The 24,977-nt window shown below is 37.2% G+C and overlaps 2 protein-coding genes across 2 annotated transcripts; both read left to right on the top strand.

The window, feature by feature from the left end:
• Positions 1-447: 447 nt before the first annotated feature.
• LOC107560588 (CD97 antigen-like) lies at positions 448-9,916 on the top strand. The gene is made up of 8 exons (XM_016244811.1): positions 448-536; positions 3,798-3,968; positions 4,056-4,250; positions 5,236-5,453; positions 7,658-7,816; positions 7,896-8,067; positions 9,093-9,188; positions 9,277-9,916. Exons 1-8 carry the CDS (start codon positions 513-515, stop codon positions 9,319-9,321), a joined length of 1,080 nt encoding a protein of 359 aa, XP_016100297.1. The 5' UTR covers positions 448-512; the 3' UTR covers positions 9,322-9,916.
• On the top strand, positions 9,430-19,434 carry LOC107560569 (long-chain fatty acid transport protein 1-like). Its single transcript, XM_016244787.1, has 9 exons — positions 9,430-9,433; positions 11,005-11,250; positions 14,625-14,694; positions 14,781-14,872; positions 16,375-16,484; positions 16,637-16,846; positions 16,933-17,059; positions 18,926-19,063; positions 19,145-19,434. The coding sequence occupies exons 1-9, from the start codon at positions 9,430-9,432 to the stop codon at positions 19,354-19,356; spliced, it is 1,209 nt and encodes a 402-aa protein (XP_016100273.1). The 3' UTR covers positions 19,357-19,434.
• Positions 19,435-24,977: the final 5,543 nt, after the last annotated feature.

The following is a 24,977-nucleotide window of genomic DNA, read 5'->3' as shown; positions in this document are numbered from 1 at the left end:
CAGCTTTCGCTGAAACCTAATTGGTTAATTTCCAGCTGGTTATTCTGTGAAAGAAATAATGATACCTTGTTGAAAACAAGCCGTTCAAGTGTTTTCGCTATGAATGGAAGGAGAGACAGGTCTGTAGCTATCTGTAAGTGAAGTGTTAAATGTAGGTTTTTTGAGCAGTGGGGTTACCCGAGCCTGCTTGAATGCAGTGGGGAAGGTGCCTGTGAGGAGAGATGTGTTGATGATATGTGTGAGTGCTGATTGCTTGGAGAAGCTGTGAGGGGACTGGGTCTAGAGAGCATGTTGCAGGATGGTTGGAGAGGAGAAGCATAGATACTTCTGCCTCAGTGAGGGGACAGAAGGAGGAGACTTTTCCATGTCATGAGAAAGGCTATGGCATTTAATGAGACAGCAATCATTCTCCATTTCAACATGTTCTTAAGTGCGTCACTTATCAACTCAACTCTAAAGTGGTGACGGCCGTCGTCAGTAATGCAGAAACCAAGCATCTGTCAGAGCCGGTGATGCTCGTCTTCACACACGAGGAGGTGAAGATACTGACAAGATCTCAGTGGACACTGTTTCTGTCAATGGTTACACAATTACAAATAAAAAGCTACAATGTAAATACCCTGTTTGAAAATCCAGTTTAAGCTGGATTCTAGCTGGTTTACAAATGGTTCCAAAAACCAGCAAGGCAAGGCAAGTTTATTTATATAGCACATTTCGTACACAATGGTAATTCAAAGTGCTTTACATAAAATAAAGTAAAATAATCATATATGCTAAGATTTTCTGGTTCTAGTCAGAATTCTGGCAGCAGTGTTCTGGATGAGCTGCAGCTGTCTAATGGTCTTCTTGGGAAGGCCGGTGAGGAGACCATTACAATAGTCCACCCTGCTGGTGATAAAGGCATGAACAAGTTTCTCCAAGTCTTGACTGGAAACAAAACCTCTAATTCTTGCAATGTTTTTGAGATGATAGTATGCTGATTTAGTTACTGCTTTGACATGACTACTGAAACTAAGGTCTGTCTCCAGAATCACACCAAGATATTTGACTTAATTCCTTACATTTATATAGCACTTTTCTGGGCACTCAAAGCGCTTTACATAGAAGGGAGGAATCTCCTCAACCACCACCAGTGTGCAGCATCCACCTGGATGATGCGACGGCAGCCATAGTGCGCCAGAATGCCCAACACACACCAGCTTATTGATGGAGAGGAGTGATGAAGCCAATAAGCAGATATGGGGATGCTTAGGATTTGATTTAGATTTTTAGTTGTTAGACCCCTAGAGTCAAGGTATGCATTCACCTTGAGACTACATTTCTCAAAATCTGTTCCCATGAAGAAGCAAACTCATCTACATCTTGAATGACCTGAGGGTGAGCACATTTTCAGCAATTTTTTTTGCTTTTGGGTCGTTAGTGAAATGCTATTGAAAATGGCTATAGGTGTTGCTAGATAGGCTACCATATCACATTATTTGTACCAGCCCACACAACTGTACCTCTATATTTTCTCTCTGCAACATCTGTATGCCTGCCACGTATAGATGCTATAGTGAATTTCAAGTTTCGTCTTCCGCCACATCCGCTCAGCTTTTGTGCATTGTCTTTTCATACTCTGTACTGCTGTTTATTTTCTCCAAGCTGATTTTTGTCTGCCAGTCTTCCTGCTGACTTTCAAAGGAGCAATGTCATCAATAACATTCTTCACTTTTGAGTTAAAGGAATCAAGGAGAAGATTAACAGAGTCTGCAGAAATGCTTGGTTTTAAAGATATAGCCTCCATAAATAGCACACTAGTGTTTTCGTTAATGCATCTCTTTCTGACAGAGACAGATCTAGATTCAGTGGTAGCAGAGTTCAATATATCAAAGAAAATACAGAAGTGATCAGATAGTGCTACGTCCTTACGTCCTCAAGTACTCTTGGATGAATTAATGAATGATGCTTAAACAGTTGTCTATGGCCCCAGAAAAGATTGAAGTTGTCGATGAAGTGCACTCCTTTTATATTGCAGGATCTTTGTAGCCATGTGTTTAGTCCAAGCAACCATGAAAACATATTAGTTCCCCTTGCTGGGAGTGGTCCACTGATGAACGACTGAACTTTGAGTCTTGTGCTTCATCAGAATTTTCCAGAGTTCCCTGTTCACATCAGAGACGGTTGCTTGCGGAAGGCAGCATGTTGTTGTATTTCTGCTACTGCTGTTTCTGATAATGGAGTCACCCACTATCAGAGTCCTGGGCTCAGCTGCGCTCTGAGCTGAAAGCCGCTGTCTGCTCGACCTTGAGCGCCTGTTAGTAGCGATGCTAGCTGCTGGCTGATCCGATCCATGTTTAATCACATTTGGGGATTCCTCCCCCACATTCATTAATGCTTCAAATCTGTTCTCAAGATGTATAGGGGGTGGTAGAATACCAGTATTCACAAGCCTTGTCATAGCCGTATCTGGGGTAGAGGATGCTATCGCAGCAATATGAGATACTCGTGACAATCTGATGTCTCTACTGCCTTTGGGTCTCGCTCCCTGTTTGTGCCATCGATTAGTGTGATGATCAGTTTTGGCTTGTTCCTCTACACTTGGTATAAACTGTTGAGATTCACTAGATTCATAGGACTCACCGGCTGTATGCTGAGGGGGTTTGTGACGACGGTCTGCTGAGTGTTCTGCCTGTTTTGGAAGTCCAGCAAGTAACTTTGTTTCAAGAACCACAATCCTTTGTAGAAGTTTGTGGCAGTTCATGCAGCAAGTAGATTCAGACATTTTCTCTCTCTTCTGTTTGAATGTAGACAGCTGTGTTTTCCCGTCTCCGGAATGTAAGCTGCTGGCAGTGGGAGGCAAAAGTACCCTTTTTTGTAGTATTATTCCAGTCCCAAAGAGTTTTTAGTTTTTAGTGCCAAAAATGTGTTGTTTGAGCACTGTGCTGATCTGCTGAAGTAAAAATCGTAGAAAAATCTGAGAAAAGTACAGAAATAGGGAGCAAAGCGCAGAGCAGTAAGCAAGAATGTCCGAACGGTAGCGAAGCCGGAAGCAAGACATTAAGCTTGTATGACCAGCTGGTTTGTTGCTGGCAGAGGCTCTACCAGTCGTATTTTAGCAATTGATATATTATTATAGTTTTTATATTTTGAATGAGATTTTATTTTTATATTTTGTCTTTTCAGTTTAATTTTAATGTTAGTAATTGTGTTGTGTTTTTGTCATTTTTATTATTACGCTTTTAAACATCTGTATAATTTTTATTAATTTTTATTTCAGTTTTAGTTTTAGTTATTTTAGTGTACAAGCTAAGCTAAATAAAAAAATTGAAACGTTACCTTGGCAACTAGCTGAAATAAAATAAGTTTAAGTTTTTATATTTTATTTCAAGAAAATAAAATGTTTATTTATGGTTTTGGTTTTAGTTAACTATTGTAACCCTACTAATGGCCTTCTTAAACCAGCAGGATACCATCTACCGTGTTCCAAACTTAAGCTGGATTTTCCCGCAGGGTTTACATGTAGCACCAAAATGCATGAGAATGTGAAATTTGAATTTTAAACATGAAATTATGACTGTAAAGACATTATTAAAAATTAATTATAAAATGTATAAAATATATGTCATGCTCTTGATGCTGCTTTTCATTTACGCCAAAGAGAGCCACTGAACTGAGCTGGTATATTTGGCATTGCACAGATCCTACTCAGAACATCAGCACTTGTGTCTTGTGTTTGTTTCCAAACTTTTCCTAAACTTTTCAGGCAGCTGTTCACGTGTTCCTCGTTTTCTAAACTCTTCTTCTCACTTCTTCAGGAGAGGGCGGAGTCTGAGGGCGTGGCTTACTCCTGTGTGTACTGGGATGAGGCTGAGGGGGCGTGGTCTGGGCGGGGCTGTGAGGGGGCGTGGTCTAACAGCACTCATACAGTGTGTTACTGGTCTCATTTCAGTAGTTTCGCTGTGCTCATGGCTCTCTATCCTGTCCAGGTACTTGCAAAACTGAGATTTCACATATTTCATTTAGAGTTTAGATTAAATTAAATGATGATGATGTTCCCTCTTCCTCTCCTCCAGGACTCGTTTGAGTTGGTGCTGATCACGCGTGTGGGTTTAGTTCTGTCTCTGGTCTGTTTGTTTCTCTGTATCCTGACGTTCCGGTTCTGCCGCTCCATCCAAGGAACCCGAACCAGCATCCATCTCCATCTGAGCATCTGTCTCTTCATCGCAGACCTCGTCTTCCTCTGTGGGATCTCCAGCACTCACAATCCGGTGTGTTTGAATGAGAAAATAGACACTTTAATCACACTTAAATATGTCTGAAAGTCATTCTGCTGACAATATTAAAACAAGTGTCATTTATTATCAAGAAAGATGCACTTTACACTGAAACAAGTGGTGATGAAGCATTTCTCACTCATAAATTGCTAGTAAATTTCACAAAAAGGGCAAGTAACATTAAATTAAACATGAAATTTTGAAATAGAAAGACTGCAGTTTTCCCACCAGGATTTCGCAGGACTATTTCTTTCTAATTTTGCAGCCTAAAATGACTGAATTTGCAGTGTCTTTGCATTGAAAACCCATCAATAATAATGATGTACTTATGTAATTAGTGTTAGTGACAGTAAGAGCACAATTACCTGTAAATACTATGTGCATATTTACTAAAATTGTGGTTCTGGGTCCCCCATGCACAAGGCAATGGTGACACCAGAATAGAAACACTCATAATTCTGCTCTGCTGAAACAACAGAATTATGTTCGACCCAATACCTTGCACGTTGAGTCAGTATGTAATCAGTGATAATGATTGTATACTATTGAATGTTAAATGTTACATATTAAATGCCTACATCCTACGTCATTCGCTGGAATGCCACTCTAATACAGTTTATAAAGTTTATTAAATTATATTTAATATTATATGTAAATATATTTTTCTTACACAAACGCATCGCTTTGTTTCAGAAGGCCTTTATTCACCCCCCAGAGCCACTTGTTATGATGGATGGACACACTTTATTTTGCCTCAAAATCTGGACCACTACCCACTGCCATTATAGAGCTTGACACACAATTCACTGCAATGCAGTGACAACACACTTGAACATGAACTGATTAATTAGTTTGGACTCTGAATTATGGATTTGTATGACCTAATAATTAAAAAAATAAAATTTTAACCTTAAAGAAGGAAAGAAAGAAGAAAATGCGAGCAAACAGGAGAATGATGTGACGTGTGTTTCTCTCTCAGGTGGGGTGTGCGATTGTGGCCGGTCTGCTTCACTTCTTCTTCTTGTCTGCGTTCTGCTGGATGCTGCTGGAGGGGGTTCAGCTCTACCAGATGGTTGTGCTGGTCTTTCACACCACATTAAAGCATCTCTACATGTATCTGGTGGGATACGGGGTCCCTCTCGTCATCGTCACCGTCTCTGCCATCGCCTTCCCAGCGGGATACGGCACCGAGCGACAGTGAGTTTCTGAAATTGGTCAAATATGCATAGAAAAAATATATGATTAGAATATTGACTAATAATCATGCACACGACACAATGTATATAATATATAGTATATAATAAGAAACCCACCCTTAACCCGTCTCTTTTAGAGAACTACAGACCGGTTCCCTTCTTTCTATCATTGCAAAAACACTTGAAAGAGCTGTGTTCAACCAAGTCTCTGCCTTTCTCACACAGAACAACCTCCTCGACAGCAACCAGTCTGGTTTCAGAAGTGGACATTCAACTGAGACTGCCTTGCTCTCAGTTGTTGAAGCCCTAAAACTGGCAAGAGCGGATTTCAAATCTTAAATACTTGTTTTGCTGGATCTATCTGCTGCTTTTGATATGGTGAACCATCAGATTCCATCAGTGGTTTGAGTCTTATCTCTCAGATAGCTCCTTCAAGATATCTTGGAGAGGTGAGGTGTCCAAGTCGCAACATCTAGCTACTGGGGTGCCTCAGGGCTCAGTTCTTGGACCACTTCTCTTCTCTGTCTACATGGCATCACTAGGTTCTGTCATTCAGAAACATGGCTTTTCATATCACTGCTATGCTGATGACACTCAACTCTACCTCTCATTCCATCCTGATGATCCGACGATAGCTGCTCGCATCTCAGCTTGTCTAACAAACATTTCTTGTTGGATGACGGACCATCACCTTCAACTCAACCTTGCCAAGACAGAACTGCTTGTGGTTCCAGCAAACCCATTGTTTCATCACAATTTCACCATCCAGTTAGGCACATCAACCATAACTCCTTCAAAAACAGCCAGAAACCTTGGAGTTGTGATTGATGATCAGCTGACTTTCTCAGACCACATTGCTAAAACTCTCCGGTCCTGCAGATTTGCTTCATTCAACATCAAGAAGATCAGGCCATTTCTTTCGGAACATGCTTCACAACTCCTTGTTCAAGCTCTTGTTCTGTCCAGGCTGGACTAGTGCAATGCTCTCTTGGCAGGTCTTCCAGCCGTTTCTATCAAACCTTTACAATTAATCCAATGCAGCAACCAATAATAATTTTTAATGAGCCGAAAAGAATGCACGTCATACCTCTGTTTATCAATTTGCACTGGCTACCAGTAGCTGCTCGCATAAAATTCAATGCATTAATGTTTGCCTACAAAACCACCACTGGCTCTGCACCCCTTTACCTAAATTCATTACTTCAGAGTTATGTGCCTCTAGAAGCTTGTGTTATGCAAGTGAACGTCACTTTATTGTTCATCTCAAAGAGGCTCAAAATCACTTTCACTGACTTTTAAATTAAATGTTTCCTCCTGGTGGAATGACCTGCCCAACTCAATCCCAGCAGCAGAGTCCTTAGCCAGCTTCAAGAATCGGCTAAAAACACATCTTTTCCATCTTTTTTTGACCCGCTAACTCTAGCACTCTCTATTCTAATTCTATTCTTTAATAAAAAAAATTAAAAAACTTGCCCCTTTTAGACTTGTCACCTTTATTTATTTACATAGCACTTTTAACAATACAGATTGTGTCAAAGCAACTTTACAGTATTAAATAGGGAAATAGTGTGTCAATTTTATGCAACTTGCACTCTATTCATTTACTAACTGCTTGTTTTCTTAAAAAAAAAAGCTTCTGTAATCTTTTTGTATTCTATCTATTTGTTTTCTTTTTATTAATTATACAATTAACAAAAGCAAAAAAAAAAGGCCTCTAACATTAGCTTGCTATATTCTTTTTCTATTCTGTCTGTTTTTTTAAATTTATTATATGATAAAAAAAAAAAACCTTGCTACATGTACTGCATTAAGCTAACTGAGACTTGTTCTAGCACTTGCATATCATTGCTCTTTTGTTGGCTTTGATCTCTTCTATTGTCCTCATTTGAACGTCGCTTTGGATAAAAGCGTCTGCTAAATGTCTAAATGTAATAAAGACCCCATTAATCAACATGTGGGTTTTGTCTCAACTTTAAGCTCTATATGCTAGCGTACTTTTACAAGTCTTGACAGTTAGGAACTCTTATATTTATATTTATATTTTCCTTTGGGAAACGTACCAAAAGTATTGACTACTTATCTTATGTGCAAACAAATCATTTCAATCAGGGTTCATGGCTGTGATATAAACTAAAGCCTCTCATAGTCTTTTATGTGTTTTTGTAATCATGTGACTAGTTTATCATTCTAATGTGTGTGTTGCAGCTGCTGGCTCGCTCTCGATCGTTATTTTATCTTGAGTTTCTTCGCGCCCGTCTGCATCATTGTGATCCTCAATGGTTTTGTCTTCGTCATCACCGTCTGGAAACTGGCCAGAAAGTTCTCCAGCCTCAATCCAGACCTCTCCAAACTCAACCAGATCAGGTGTGTGATCTCAAAATAGATTCAGTCAGTCTTGATGTTTGTGCATCAGTGGTTCTGATGAAGTATATTTGGTGTGTAGGAGCTTTACGGTGACCGCTGTGGCTCAGTTGTGTATTCTTGGAGGAACGTGGATCTTCGGCTTCTTCCTCTTCCAGGAGAAAGGGACTGAAGTCATGTTGTACCTCTTCATCATCCTCAACAGCCTGCAGGGGGCGCTCATCTTCATCATGCACTGCCTGCTGTCCAAACCGGTGCTTAAAACACACCATGACTCAGAAAATCCATGAAGAATTTACTTACAAGCTGAACATTTGGTAACAATGACTTGTTTTAGATTTTCAGTAACATCTTGCTGGATTTCAGTGATTTGAAGTGACAGTTCACCCAAAATAAAACTAAAAAAATAATAAATAATTTAAAATATTAAGTCATGTTTTTAATTGCTCTAGTTATTCATTTGCCCTTGAGGAGAAATTTTAAGAACGCTCATCCTTATAACGGAAGTGTATGGTGACCTTCTTCAAGCTTAAAAAAATTATGCAAACGGATCACAAAGTGATCCCATTCAATTCATGCCATTTATACTAATTGTTCAGAAGTAGTGGTTGACCCATATATCACCAAGGGCCGATATTTGGCATTTTTAAATTATCGGCATTGACCGATAAGTTTGGCCGATAAATGTCAGAAAAAGCTTTTATTTTGACAGCAACAGTAGTTTTATATTGACAGCTCTAAGAACAACAGTATCTGAGCGCAGTTGCGAGTGTAGTCTTAAATCCTTGATTTCGAACTATACTGAGCTATATATCCAGCTATATTCATATCATATTCACAGTGTATTGTACATTAAATGTAGCGTTACCTGGTCTTCATTTGGGAAAATATGACTCCAAGTGCACAACAAAACTAACAGATTACTGGGTGAACTAGTTTTTTATTTGTGAAAAATATTATAATATGATTACATCCTACGATTAGAGGGTTATTTTCCAGATTAATTTTTTTATCAAGTTCAAATTATTTTTCTTATTGATTAATTGTACACTTAATTATTTCTAATGTACTAAATATGTCAAATAAATCAAAATTTCATTGCAGTAATTGTTATACATGTTTTTAAATAGTGTAATGTCATATATACACATATGGGGTTTATATCGGTCATCGGCCACCCTGCTTTCTAAGATATCGGTATCGGCATCAGCCATCTAAATCCAAAATTTGTTACTCAGTCAAATATCATTAAGTTTGCCTGTTGTGTCGCCCCCTTCAGGTCAGGACGGAGTATTACAATCTGTTTGTCCGAATGTGTCCACACAAGAAGAAAGCCGAACACAGAACCAGTACCAGCCAGACCAGCAGCAGTCAGGTACGTTAGTGTGTGTGTTTGAGTGTTTTTGGACATTAAAGCAGCGTTTGTGGCTTCAGCTTCTTCATTCCTCCTTTGACTTTTACAGAAACCTCTACGGAGCGACGGCAGCACAGCAGAGTCACAGATGTAAAGCGCTTGCCATCTGCTGATGGATTTTGTACAAACTCTTCAACACAAGACGCATAAAGATAAAGCTTTAATTCAGCAGTACACGTTCACAGGAGTTCATCGTCATCCGATGAGTACTACAGATGCTGGTTCATCATGTGATATGCATCATCTGTTACTGGAGACGGAGATATAGGCTTGTCGTAATGCATCCCATAGGAACAGATACAAGTCATCATGCCATTCTTTGAATAGAGTATTTAGGTTGCTTCTGTCTTTTGCTTTTCTTTGTTGTGCAAGTGGAAAAAGTCTTGCTTTTTAGAAGGATACACTGTTTTATAATGCTAAATGTTGTATCGTGTTGAGGGAGAGCTTAGTTTGATTATGTTGATTAATGGAGTCATTCTTTAGAAGCAAGGCCATAACCATCCTGAAATAAATCCCGATTTCTAGCTCACTATTTCTCCCTCCATTATAAAGGAATGTAATGACTGAAACAACTGAAAGTTATACTGTCAGTGACATGTCTGTTTATATTATATTACACTGGCAAAGATGTATTTTTATATGCAATTTTCTATATGCAAACTTAATTTTACTTCATTTTCATGAGGGAAAGGGGAATAAATGGGATATACATTAATAACTCATGTTATTTATTAAAATCTGGTTCAAAACTATTTATTATTATTTATCATTTGTAAGTCTCATGGGTTTATTATTCTGTGTTGTGTCTCCTCTTTCAGGTCGGAGAGAGTTTTGCGAGAATATGAGCACACGAAGAGAAGAAACGACGCATATTTTAGCAAAAAATAGTCTAATAACAGTCAGGTAAATATGTGTGTGCACCATAATGCGTTTTCAGCAAACAACCTCTACAGGATGATCAAAAATGAGTCAATGATGTAAATTGGTTTCCAATTTGTTGTCCGTTCAGAAGCTCTGCAGAATGAAGATGTGTTTCTGGCTGGCGTTAATAAGTAGGCATTTTGTGTGGTATTTCACATCCAAACTAAATAGATAATAATGTAATAATAAATACTAATCAGTATGCAATAAACATAATAATAAATGAATGTCTGACTGGCACTGACAAGTAGCAAATAATGGTTTTGTAAATGCAAGGGTAAAAAAGAACAAAGCCCATGGTATTTTGTGTTCAAACTAAATAAATAAATATATAATATGATAAAAAATAAAATGATAAATAGTATGATAAAAAAGGACATGCCCTATGTTGTTTTGCATTCAAATGAAATAAATAATGATATAAATAAAATTAAATATAATACATAATATTACATCTAATTACTTGCATATATATATACAGTCAAACCAACAATTATTCAGACACCAGATATCATTTTAAATATTGTTTTACTAGTGGGTGCAGGACACTATAGTTCATTTATGTAAGTGAGGAGAGCAACATAAAGTGAACTGTGACATATTACAGCCACAGATTCTTCATACAGTGGACTACCAGTAAAACTTAAAAAATTATTCAGACACTTTGACCTCACCATGTTTTGCTTAAGTGTTATCTGACATTATCAAGATTAATTTGTTCTGACACAGTTTAAGTTCTTATTTTATTACCATTTTCTAAACTATAGCGAATAAACTGTGATAATGGGAGAAATGTTGAAGGTGTCTGAATACATTTTGGTTTGACTGTATATATGTAAATACTAAATGTGATAAGAAATAAATCCCATATCTGATGGTTTCACTGAAAGCCCTTCTGAAGCGAGCACTGATCCGTCTGTGGGTGTCTGTGTGTCTGCAGCGGTGTTGGAGGTGAAGGAGTCTCTCAGCTCTCTTTCTCTCTTCTGTACCGGTTCATCTCCGGCCGAGCCTCTGGATTCGCTCTCGGCTCAGAATCTGGATGATCTGCTGGCTTCATCTCCTGACACGCCGCCCACCGTCACACACAACAAGGGCTTCAACGGTCTGTATGAGTGTGTGTGTGAGTGTGTGTGTGTGTGAGTGTGTGTGTGAGAGTGTGAGTGTGTGTGAGTGTGTGTGTGTGTGTGCGTGTGTGTGCGTGTGTGTGCGTGTGTGTGTGTTTGTGATTGTGTGTGTTTGTGAGTGTTTGTGAGTGTGTGTGTGTGTGTGTGTGTGTGAGTGAGTGAGTGAGTGTGTGTGTGTGTGTGTGTGTGTGTGTGAGAGAGAGTGTGAGTGTGTGTGAGAGAGAGAGAGAGAGAGAGAGAGAGAGTGTGAGTGTGCGTGTGCGTGTTTGTGAGTGTGTGTGTGTGAGTGTGTGTGTGTGAGTGTGTGTGTGTGTGCGTGTGTGTGGGTGAGAGAGAGAGAGTGTGTGTGTTTGTGAGTGTGTGTGTTTGTGAGTGTTTGTGAGTGTGTGTGAGTGTGTGTGTGAGCGTGTGTGCGCGTGTGTGCGCGTGAGTGCGTGTGAGTGTGAGTGTGAGTGTGCGTGTGCGTGTTTGTGAGTGTGTGTGTGTGAGTGTGTGTGTGTGTGTGTGTGTGAGAGAGTGTGTGTGTGTGTGTGTGTGTGAGAGAGTGTGTGTGTGTGTGTGTGTGTGAGAGAGTGTGTGTGTGTGTGTGTGTGTGAGAGAGTGTGTGTGTGTGTGTGTGTGTGAGAGAGTGTGTGTGTGTGTGTGTGTGTGAGAGAGTGTGTGTGTGTGTGTGTGTGTGAGAGAGTGTGTGTGTGTGTGTGTGTGTGAGAGAGTGTGTGTGTGTGTGTGTGTGTGAGAGAGTGTGTGTGTGTGTGTGTGTGTGAGAGAGTGTGTGTGTGTGTGTGTGTGTGAGTGAGAGAGTGAGTGAGTGTGTGTGTGCGTGTGTGCGTGTGTGTGGGTGAGAGAGAGAGAGTGTGTTTTTGTGTGTGTGTTTATGGATGATGTGCTGCATATTTCTGTGTATGTGAGAGTGAGTTTATTTTACAGCAGGTAATGTCTCCACATGTCTTCAGACGTATTTTAGATGTTGTAATCGTCAGGTCACATTTCACAGCAACAAAACAATTCAGAGAAATTATATTTTGCCTAAAGAATACAAACCCTCTTTTAGGCTCTTTTTTAAACTTTGTGACATTATTATTATTATTATATTTGTGACATTAAAATTCAGCATATTTCCCCTCTCCCACTTCAACACTTTTATTTTGAGTTTTAGTATTATAATCCTACTGCGTTAGTACCACATCTACTACATTACTATTTTTTATATGTTCATTCATCAAATGTAAAAAATATTTATATAGCACCAATAAAAACAACATAAGTTGACCAAAGCGCTTTACAACAATAAATACAAAACCTGACAATAGTAATAAAACATAATAACAACTTATTATTGTTATTTGTAATATTATATAATTATTGTTTTAAATATTGATTTTCATCAGATTCTCGTTATATTTTCATTATATCATTGTATTATTTAAAATCTGCATAAGTGAATATTACCATGATAAGTTATTACTTTTATAATTGTATTTTATGTGATTTTTTTGTTATATATCACGAGAACATTGTTGAAACAATGTTGAAAATATGAATAATCGTGTTATCTTGTTTATATTATATATACATTATTTAAATTGGCATAAATAAATCATCACAAATATGACCATGATGAATAAACGCTTTTACAATGTAAAATATTTAATATATGCTTTTAAAGTAATATATCATTAAATTAAATTATTTACAATATATAAAGTAAAATACTGTTGTTTTCTTTTGGGGGCTTAGTTGCTAAAAGTAAAGATTTCTCAATACTAAAAATCTTAATACTCTTAAAACAGGCTACATTTGTTTTTAATGGTCAGTCTAATAATTCTTGTTTCTCGCTTGTGAGTTTGGGTTGTATGTGAGCCGGACGTGTTTTTGGCAGGTTGTGTGAGATTCACCCCTTTACAAAGAGAGAGAGAGAGAGAGAGAGAGGGGGGCAGTGGTATTATGTGTGTTTTCAGTGAGTGAGCGAGCAAGTGGTAAAGTGGGGAAAAGGTTACATACCAGCCAAGTGCAGCGCCTGAAGGAGAGAGAGAGAGAGAGAGACTGAAAGAAAGAAAGAAAGTCAGAGCAACAAAAGCAGATTGTGTGGGAAAAACATGATAAAGGGAGAAAGAGGGCAGAAAACAGATCCGGTCCCTGAGGAGACGCACAGAAATCATGATCAGGAGACTGAGGAGAAAGACACCAGTGTCTGACACAGACAGACTGATGGACAGAGGGCTTGTAAATGTGTCAGAGGGAGAATGGTGATTGGTTAATTCACCTCTGAGCCAGTCAGATGGGCTGATGTTGTACGTGTGTGTTTAGTTTATTTGGGTTCAGTCGTGTCCAGACGCGAATCAGATCTGACACAACCTCCCTCAGGGACAGCCAGCAGCGTCTTCAGCTGGAAACATGATTCACACAGTGCATTCCTGACCTTTCCCCCATAATGTATGTGTGGGACACAGTTTGATTCACGTGCTTCATTACACAACCTGTGTACTAGTCACTGCTGGTTTTGATGTGTGTAGAGTGTGAGTTAACTTCAGGTTCAGGTTTTTACAGTCATGAAAAACCTGGAAATATCAGGGAATATTTCTAATTTCAAATCCTAAAAAGTCTTTCAAATTTATATATATATATATATATATAAATACATTTGAAAGACTTTTTTTTTGTGATTATTGTTTTTTTCCCTTATAAAATATAAAATATTTAAGTGATTCCTTAAAAACTTCTTCCAAATTCTAATATATAAATTCTAATTAAAATTGTAAAACACTATGGTGAACTTATGTTCTTTTTAATGGTGCTGTATAAATATTAAAAATAAGAATATTTAAATTAATAAGTAGAAATACAATAAAAACCAAAAGTAAAATTTGGGCAGGGCGCTCTTTTTTCATGAACATAATGTCACAAATTAAAGAATCACACGGCTCCTAAAACTCAAAAGGTTTGTCTAATTTAGACTAAATCTAATTTACAGGCCTGGAAATGAGCAAATCCTAAATATTCATGGAAATTGTAATTGTGAATAGAGATTTTGTTTTCTAGTTTTGCTCAGCTATAAAATATTTAATCAAAATTGCTGTTGGAATGCAATCACTACAAAAGTTTTTCCTTGTTTTTAAAAAAAAGTCTTCTAATAATGAGTGGAAAAGTTATGGAAAATTGTTGGTCAAATCATCAAAATGCACGTTAATTGAGTAATTGTTGGAAAGTGAGCTGAAATTACCGCTTCACTTAATATATTAGAAAAACTGACAACTGTATCCATTTTAGAGTTAAAATAAACTACAGCTGTGTATGCTACAGTATGTGCTCATTATGATGCTGTTTGATGTGTAACACATGTTTCTCGTCTCAGACAGGTTATTTTACATCTACACCTCAGGAACGACGGGTTTACCTAAAGCTGCCATCATAGTTCACAGCAGGTTTGTGCAACACTGTTCTTAAAATATTGAGCAAACGTCATGTGTGCAACTGTTTCGCTCTGTGTTTGTGTGCGCTGTGTAAACAGGTACTATCGCATTGCTTCGTTTGGATATTACTCCTTCGGTCTGGGGCCAGATGATGTGGTTTACTGCTGCCTGCCGCTCTATCACTCCGCAGGTCTGTTTGCACTACACAAACGTCACGTTCAACACACTTTATGTCCTTCACTCATTACAGCATTACAGCAGCAGATTACTAAGAATACCTCAAATAACCCTCCATTCTAGTGATATTGACTAGGTTGATAAATCATTACATATTTGGTAGTTTCAAATGTATTACTATCATCTGATAACCTAAACAGTGTGTTAACCTAGTGTCAGCTCCATAATCTACCAACAGCCTTGTCAATATATAAACATTTTGTTCTTGTGAGTTTTGAGTAAATATTGTGTAAGATAAGTGTTGATTTTAGTTCAGCAGTTTTGAATGCATCTTATTTGACATCATTAGTTTGAGTAAATGCTATAAATTTAAGTATGTTACAGAATTTTATCATCAGATATCAACACTGACTATTTAAAAACATATTGATTTTGGATTTATGTTTTTATCAATCCATAAATCAGAAAATGGTGTCAACAGACAAAAAAAACACATCTTCACCATGTTTTTAGGGTTAAATGTTGTATAAATCAGTGTGAATGATATATGAACAAACCGCTCAGTATAATCCTTTAGAATATAGATAGGAATAAAACTGCTAAGTTTGGTGTATGTAAGTGCTGCTGAAGTGGAGAAAAAACTCACAACCTTTAAAGATATCAATTTTTACCATGTTTTTAGGGGTAAAATGTTGTATAAATCAGTGTGAATGATATATGAGCAAACCGCTCAGTATAATCCTTTAGAATTTAGATAGCAATAAAACTGCTAAGTTTGGTGTATGTAAGTGCTGCTGAAGTGGAGAAAAAACTCACAACCTTTAAAGATATCAATTTTTACCATGTTTTTAGGGGTAAAATGTTGTATAAATCAGTGTGAATGATGTATGAACAAACTGCTCAGTAAAATCCTTTAGAATATAGATAAGAATAAAACTGCTAAGTTTGGTGTATGTAAGTGCTGCTGAAGTGGAGAAAAAACTCGCCACATTTAAAGATATACATTTTTACCATGTTTTTAGGGGTAAAATGTTGTTTAAATCAGTGTGAATGATGTATGAACAAACCGCTCAGTAAATTCCTTTAGAATATAGATAAGAATAAAACTGCTAAGTTTGGTGTATGTAAGTGCTGCTGAAGTGGAGAAAAAACTCACCACATTTAAAGATATGTATTTTTACCATGTTTTTAGGGGTAAAATGTTGTATAAATCAGTGTGAATGATGTATGAACAAACTGCTCAGTAAAATCCTTTAGAATATAGATAAGAATAAAACTGCTAAGTTTGGTGTATGTAAGTGCTGCTGAAGTGGAGAAAAAACTCATTTTGAGAAAATGGCCTTTAAAGATATGCATTGTAATTGCAATTATTAAATTAAAAGCTTTAAAGGAACACATTAAGTATAATTTTTAAATGCTGAAACTGAATGTGTAGTTTAGGTCTCATGACCAGACTCATAGCAGACAGGATCAGTCTAATCAGCCAGTCATGTGTCTTCTCTCTGTGTTTCATAGGTAACATCGTGGGTGTGGGTCAGTGTCTGCTGCACGGTCTGACGGTGGTGATCCGCAGAAAGTTCTCCGCTAGCCGTTTCTGGGACGACTGTGTGAAATACAACTGCACGGTGAGGACCTCTGACCTCAGGAACCGTCACTAGTCATATAGATCTCACATTCATAAACTCGACAGCTGCACGCACAGCAAAGAAAACACATTAATGTGCAACTAATCATGTAATTGTGCATTTAGGATAGTAAATGATCTGTCTGTTTGCAGGTGGTCCAGTACATCGGTGAAATCTGTCGATATCTATTATCTCAGCCGGTCCGTCCGTCCGAGTCTCGTCACCAGGTGCGTGTTGCTATAGGCAACGGTCTGCGGCCCAACGTCTGGGAAGATTTTATGAAACGTTTCAACATCAAGCGCATCGGTGAGTTTTACGGAGCCACTGAGTGCAACTGCAGCCTCGCCAACATGGACAACAAGGTGTGTGTGAGTGTGTACTTGAACTCATTAGATCTGAATAGGTATTCAGTGTGATTTATGGATGTGTTATGTGCTCTTCTGGCCAGGTGGGGGCGTGCGGCTTCAACAGTGTGATTCTGCCCAGTGTTTATCCCATCAGACTGCTGAGAGCAGACGAGGACTCAATGGAGTTAATACGAAACAGTCGAGGACTGTGTGTCCCATGCAAACCTGGTGAGAAAAACACACACAAACATACAGTAGATGTGCGATTTAATATCTCAATAATAATAAACTGCATAAAATATTAACATTAGTTTGTGTGATTTAATATCTAGTAATTATGTCTTCAAAGCTGCATTTATTTATTAAAAATACAGAAAAACTGTGAAATATTGTTACATTTTAAAATAACTGTTTTCTATGTGAATATATGTTCAAATGCTGAATTTTCAGCATAATTTCTCCAGTCTTCAGTATCGCATGATCTTCAGAAATCATTCTAATATGCTGATTTGCTGCTCGAGAAACATCTCTGATTATTATCCATGTTGAAAACAGTTTTTCAGGACTCTTCAAGTTCAAAAGAACGACATTTGAAATAGAAATCTTTTGTAACATTATAAATGCCTTGACTGTCACATTTTATCAATTGAATCCATTTTTGATGAATAAAAATATTAATCTTACTGACCCAAACTTTTGAACACTAGTGTATATTTCGCAATAATGACCTGCTGATTGTACATTATTATCCCTTACTTAATGAAACTAAGTGTGTGAGAGTTGAATGATTTATCTGTCCTTTAGCATATTAACCTGTCGTGTTGCCAATATAATCATATTTGCCCGGAAACTCAAAACAAACTGAGTATCTGTGTAGTTTTCTGAACACATACGTACCATGGCAGAGCAAACACGTGAAATTCAAAATAGTTTTGAAAGTAAATCATAAATGGGTTAAAAGTCATCTTCTAGTAACGGTAACGTAAACGTTCAGCGCTCTGTGTGTCCTTGCTTGCTCTTGGAGTTTAAATAAACACATTTCACATCAGAGATAAATGACAGCCAGTGGGAAACTAGCATATATTGAGTGTGAAATGAGAGTTTTCTGTGTCGTCGTATGGTGTAAATCAGTGTTATTTTAGTATCATTGAGATACTATTATAGTTTGTATTAATATTTTGAATAGTTTTGTTTATATTTACCATTTAATTTTAATTTAGATTTAAGTTTCAGTAATTTTGTTGTGTTTTTGTCATATGTCTATATAATTTTTAGTTATTTTATTTCAGTTTTAAATTATATATATATATGTGACTCTGCAGCACAAAAGCAGTGTTGAGTCGCTGGGGGATATTTGTAGCAATAGCCAACAATACATTGTATGGGTCACAATTATACATTTTTCTTTTATGCCAAAAATCATTAGGATATTAAGTAAAGATCATGTTCCATGAAGATATTTTGTAAATTTCCTACCATAAATATATCAAAACTTTTTATTAGTAATATGCATTGCTAAGAACTTCATTTGGACAACTTTAAAGATGATTTTCTCAATATTTAGATTTTTTTGCACCCTCAGATTCCAGATTTTCAAATAGTTGTATCTCAGCCAAATATTGTCCTATCCTAACAAACCATACATCAATGGAAATCTTGTTTATTTAAAATCTAAAAAAAATAAAAATAAATGGACCCTTATGACTGGTTTTGTGGTCCAGGGTCTCTCTCTCTCACACACACACACCTGTATATATATATATATATATATATATACAGTAGTCAACATTTAAAGTGGATCAAAACCTTTCATCAAAGTTGTCCAAAAACCAAAACATTACCTGTTCTTGTCTTAGGACAACTTTGATTAACTTTTTTTGATCCACTTCAAATGTTGACTACTGTATGTACTGTATGTATGTATGAATTTGTGTATGTATATACCGGTAGATATATATTATTTCAGATAACATTTTATTTCAAGTAATAAAAATTTTTTTTTTAATGTTTTTATTTTTAATAACCCTGGTGTAACTATACTTAAGACATACAGCTCTACAAAGTTTATTTTGTGTATTTTCCTGCACACTTTAGGAGAACCAGGGATTATCGTTGGCCGAATCAATCCACATGATCCGTTACGTCGTTTTGATGGCTACGCGAATCAAGAGGCCACCAATAAAAAGATCTCTCACAATGTCTTCAAACAGGGAGACTCTGCGTATGTGTCAGGTAAAGCTGAATTCTCCAGAGATGAGCTAGTCCATACGTGTGCTGGATGGATGGCTCTGACTCTGTGTTCCTCTGTCTCAGGTGATTTGATGGTGATGGATGAGCTGGGTTACGTGTATTTCCGGGACCGAGGTGGAGACACGTTCCGCTGGCGGGGGGAGAACGTCTCCACCACAGAGGTGGAAGGAATCCTGAGCGCTCTGCTGAATCAGACGGATGTGGCCGTCTACGGCGTCTCAGTGCCAGGTGAGTCTGCAGATGCAGAAATAATAAACAGTAGATGTTTTATATAAAGAAAAGAGCTGCAGATGCTTTATGTATTGAGGTGGATGAAGAGCTGAAGCTGTGGATGTTTGTCGGGAATGTGAAATGGCAAAATAACCAAGCATGTACACTGTGTGCACAATTATTCACTTAAATGTTCAGGTTTGAGGGTTTGTTAACATTTTGGATTGACCAAGAGCACTGTAGTTGTACAATAACTAAATTAATCCTCAAAAATACAACTTGCCTAATAATTGTGCACACAGTGTATGTGCCTGTTAAATTAAAGCACACAATCATCTCTCTGAAGCTCATTTCACCCCAGAGGAAATAAAATAAAAATATAATTGTGGCTTTATATCTTGCAATTGGCTCTTTACATCTTGTAATTGCAAGTTTTTTTTATTTATATTAATTTGTTTTATTTATTTATTTTATTTTTTATTTTTTTGCAGGATTCTTTGTATGTTGCAATTGCTATTGTTTCTCATAATTTCGACTTTATAGCTGACATAATATCTCACAATGTGACTTTCTTGTGATTGGACTCTTTCTTGTAACTGGAACTTTATGTATCTTACAGTTGTGACTTTATAATTCAATCTGATTTACAAATATGTCTTGTAGTTGCAGCTTTCTATCTCCCAGATGTGACTTCATATCTTTAAACATTACTTTAAATGTCACAATTGCAACTTTTCTTTACAATTGTGACTTTATAATTCACTGTGACTTTACCCCTCGGTTTCACAGACACATCTTAAGCCTAGTCCCAGACTAAACTGCATGTCTGAGCGGTTTAAACTGACATAAAATGCATCTTAAAATATATCAGTGCAATTGTTTTGTCTCAAGATGCACACCAGTAATGTTTTCTTCTAAGGAACATTTATAAAAGAAAATACAACCCAGTGCTGGGTAAAATAGGGACAAACCCAGCAATTGGGTTGTTTTGACCCAGCGGTTGGGTTAAATGTTTAACACAACCTTCTGGGTAGTAACCCAACCGCTGGGTCAAAACAACCCAATTGCTGGGTTTGTCCCTATTTAGTTAACCCAGCATTTTTTAGAGTGTAAAGTTTTGCATTTTACAAATTCGCAGCTGCCAGTTTTTTCTTTCTTTCTGTGGATTTGACTGATTTTTATTTTTACAGTATAAAATCTGTATTCCTGTAAAATCTGTATTATAGTTCATCCAGAAATGTAAATGTCGTTACAAACCTCTATGGACTTACTTTCCTCCGTTGAACACAAAAGAAGATATTTTAAAGACTTTGACTTCCATTACAGGTGAACTATCCCTTTAACAAATTACCAAATGTTGAAAGTATAACAAATGATATAGATCATCATATGTGTAAAGGCCGTCCAAACACAGGCTGTTAAATCTCACAGAGAGACACTGAACAGTCTGACTGAAGCAGAAATCCAGCACAGAGGGGTTGAGTGAATGTGGTGTTGAATGTGTGTAAGTGTGTGAGTGTGTGTGTGTCAGAGACGCTGTAGAAGGACAGAGTGCCGGCAGACACATCCAGATACACTCCTACTCTATTAGATGGTGAAGAGGCTGGTATATTAGTCATCTGATTATTGTGATAGGCAAGATAGCTGTAACGAGAACACTTTAGCACCCAAGAGCGTGCATTACGGCTGAACAAAAAGTCATTATCAGCTCCTTTATATCTCGTTCCTTTATATGTCACTGCTATCTCAACCCACATCCTCGTGCTCCACTCAACCTCCCAGTAACAGCGTCCAGTCAGACTCTCTCGACACAGAACCTGCGGCTGCCAGTCGAATCTCTCCGGATGACCCGGATACGGCTGCTTCTCTCTCACGTGCATGGCCTTGCGGTTCCTCTCAGACAGAAAGAGGTTCGGATGTGCCGTGTTTGGATCCAGTGTAAGATTACGGGCATCTGAACACAAATGTAGAGAGCATTTAATGCACGGAAGTATTTTGGCTAAACACTGAAAATGTGTTTGTGTGTGTATTTAAACCTACACTGTTTAATCTCCAAATCTTGGCCATTTATGCTGTAGAAGAACAAGCACAAATAAAGGTACGATATCAGTGGCATATTGAACGTGTACTGAATATACTGTATAGCCTGTAGCTAGCATGCAATGCAAGTTGCTTTAGATAATGGTGTATAACAACTGCCAACCCGATCTCATGAAAATGCGTATAAATAGTAAGCCAAATAAAAACGAAAACTCGTATTGATAAGCAAAAATGGACTTTGGCGTGTATATGCTACGCGATGGGTAGGTTTAGGGTTGTGGGGTAGATGCGTATCATATGTACGCCAACAAATTTCGTATCATATGCATACCAAAGTCCATTTTTGCGTATCAATACCACACTCTAAAAAATGCTGGGTTAAATACAACCCAGTGCTGGGTAAAATAGGGACAAACCCAGCAATTGGGTTGTTTTGACCCAGCGGTTGGGTTAAATGTTTAACACAACCTTCTTGGTAGTAACTCAACCGCTGGGTCAAAACAACCCAATTGCGGAATTTGTCCCTATTTTACCCAGCACTGGGTTGTATTTAACCCAGCATTTTTTAGGGTGCACGAGTTTTCGTTTTTATTTGGAGTACTATTTATACGCATTTTCATGAGACCGGGCTCCAAATGCAATAAGGTCCCATTAGTTAATGCATTAACAAACAATGAGCAATGCATTTGTTACAGTATTTATTCATCTTTAATTTAATTAATACAAATGCAGATGTCCATTGTTAGATCAGGTTGATTAAATAAATCTTGAGCTGAATTAAGATGGATGACGGCACTGTTGTTTTCTGTACAGCTGCTTTAATTACAGCTGAATCTCATCTGGCAGCACTGGCAGGTATTTAACTGAATCAAATCAACATTGAACTGACTTGAGCTGAACAACAACATTGCTGCTTTTTTGTATTGAACTCATGTTATAATTGTGGAACTTCACAATATTATTGATCTGAACTGAACCAACAGTAAACTGACATGAACTGATTAATGTCAGTACTGTGTTTTAGTCTGAACTGTCTCCTAGTTATTTGATTGATTCTGTTACTTATCTCTGTGACGCTGCTTCGACACAATCTGTATTGCATAAAATGCTATATAAATAAATAGCAGTAGGCTATTGACAGATAAACTTTTGATTTTTATAATGTATTAGTAAATATTGATATTAACATGAACTGAGATTAATAAATGCTTTACATGAATTGGTTAGGTATGTTAAGTTATCTACTGTCAGAAAACATAACGTATTGTAAAGTGTTTGCAAAAATGCAAACGTAAACGTTCCTACCTTGGAAGTGGAAAACTTCAAAACTGGCAAATGCAATTTCTTTTTCATCATTAATTCATGTCAGCTCAGGTTCATTAAATAATATTAACAGACACAACCTCTTCTTCTAATAACGTAGAAATGTTGAAATCGACATAAACGAAGATTAATAAATGCTTTAGAAATATCCCTCATTGTTAGTTCCATGTTAACTAATGTTAACAAATGTAACCGTATTGTAAAATGTAATTAATGTAAATGCAAATGTTCCTACCTCGGACCTGTAAGTGAAAAGCTCTTAAAAACTGGAAAACTTAATTTCTTCTCAGCACTGCGGGACTGTTGCTCTAGACCTTTAAAAAAAAAACCAGAATCTTATGTATTGAACCAGAACTCTACATGCAGTGTTTTCATGTTGTCAGTGTTATAGTCATACCGACAGCACTGGAGCTCGAGTTGACGGTCACTGGACTTGAGAGTACAGGAGCATTTACAGCTTCACCTGATTGAAGAGACAGAGAAATGTATTCAGAGAATTTCTGATGTTACAGTCGTAGCATTTGTAATGCTTCTCCTTCATTACCATCCTTGTATTCGTTCTCTAACTGTTCAGCCAGATGGTTCTCATTCATCTTCCTCAGGATGTCCAACATGGCCTGCACAGCTCCTGCTGGTGTGAATCGTGCCACCATTATGTCCACTAGGCCAGTGGCTTCTGCGTTCTCTGTATCAGCTGTTGAAATAAAGGTATAATTCTTCTTTAACAGCCATTTAAACCTGTGTAGTTTTTTAGAGTCCAGATCATCCAGAATCTTTAGAAGCAGTTCATCAACAGGCGTCATCTTCTATCATTGGTGTTTCTGTGCAGGAGAAGAAAAAAAATATTTAAAACAGACACAAGACTGTAAAAATGCGGCACTAAATATCAAAGTAGGATGTAATGCATTTAAAATGGCGATGAAATACATTTGCAAACTATCATTATATTCTGTGAGCTTATTCAAGATCAAGATTAACTACATATGTTCTTTAATGCACTTTGCATTTTGTAAAGAAACTACATTGAAAACATTCAGGCAGAGGCATGATATTGCTAGTCATAAATGCTGCAGCAATGTTGCTTGATGCTATTTAAAGCTGATTTGTGTTTTGAAAAGCTATACACAAATTTGAATCAAAATTATTCACAGTTCAGGTTGCATAAACCATTTGAAAGAGTTCTAGTTATTATAGAAACACTAATATTAAAATATTGATAACATAAATATTTCAATCCGTAAATCATAGAATATTATCAAACTTGTAATCTGTCATGAAGGTGCACTCAAAACATTAAAGGGGTCCTATTATGCTTTTTCACTTTTTTAATTTTAGTAGGCTGCAGCCTAGGGGCCCCACGTGTGCAGGGGTCTCGGATTGGCCGGATTATTTTTTTATTATTTAAAATTTTCTTCACCTCGAACAAAAAATACCCTCAATGGCCCATAAGAAACATCAAATGAGGATTTGTTGCAGAGCGTCTGACAAAATTAATGTCTTGTATTGTAGAATGCACGTTCAGCACCGCCGAGAGTTCTAATAAATTGAAAATGCATTTCAATTTATTTGAGTTATTTATTGAGAACCGGATCCAGCATCAGGAGCAGTGTCTGCGCGTGAAATAATGTAGGTTAGGAGAGGTTGTGATCAAATGGACAGGTGGCTTCTTAAAAGAGGACAAGCTCCTCCGACAGAGGACGAGCAGTGTTGGGGAAAGTTACTTTTAAAAGTAATGCGTTACAATATTGCGTTACTCCATAAAAAAGTAACTAATTACGTTACTTAGTTACTTTTTAACTTTTTATGGAAAGTAATGCGTTACGTTACTTTTGCGTTACTTTTAAAATCTGGACAGGGCTTGCTTGTTTGTTTTTAAAATAAAAAAGTTCTGTTTTTGGCAAATATAAAAGCCTTTTCACACCAAAAGTGAAATGAATAAGCCTCAGGCTGAAGGGAAAGTACATTTACATCTGTACAGTAGAATGCAGAAGAAGACATTTCAACACACTTCAGCAATAAAAAAAGACACACAAATGTTTGTCTAGAGTAATTTTTGCTTGTTAGTATGGTTGAACTGGATCATCGAATGTCAGAAGCAAAGACATTGGTTAATAGAATGGGATTAAATACATAAAGGATATTTGTGTTGTTTATCCTAGGTACTACCAAAAGTCCAGAGTTTTGCGACCTTAGGGAGCGTGATGGATTGTAGCGTGGTAGAAGACTAGTTAGGTATGCAGGAGCTAACCCATTAAGGGACTTATAGGCAAGTAATAATATTTTGTAACTGATACGGAACTTAATAGGTAGCCAGTGCAGAGAC

Source organism: Sinocyclocheilus grahami, unplaced genomic scaffold, assembly GCF_001515645.1.
Source record: "Sinocyclocheilus grahami isolate Dianchi unplaced genomic scaffold, SAMN03320097.WGS_v1.1 scaffold734.1, whole genome shotgun sequence".
In the NCBI taxonomy this organism is placed as follows: Eukaryota; Metazoa; Chordata; class Actinopteri; order Cypriniformes; family Cyprinidae; genus Sinocyclocheilus; species Sinocyclocheilus grahami.
Note: the sequence above shows the minus strand (reverse complement) of the source record. Positions and strands in the feature narration are given on the sequence as shown.

Coding starts and splice junctions, on each gene's coding strand:
- LOC107560588 (XM_016244811.1), top strand. CDS start 513: ATGCTCGTCTTCACACACGAGGAG. Junction 3,969..4,055: donor TGGCTCTCTATCCTGTCCAG/GTACTTGCAAAA, acceptor CCTCTCCTCCAG/GACTCGTTTGAGTTGGTGCT. Junction 8,068..9,092: donor ACTGCCTGCTGTCCAAACCG/GTGCTTAAAACA, acceptor CGCCCCCTTCAG/GTCAGGACGGAGTATTACAA.
- LOC107560569 (XM_016244787.1), top strand. Junction 17,060..18,925: donor GTGTGTCCCATGCAAACCTG/GTGAGAAAAACA, acceptor TGCACACTTTAG/GAGAACCAGGGATTATCGTT. Junction 19,064..19,144: donor AGACTCTGCGTATGTGTCAG/GTAAAGCTGAAT, acceptor CCTCTGTCTCAG/GTGATTTGATGGTGATGGAT.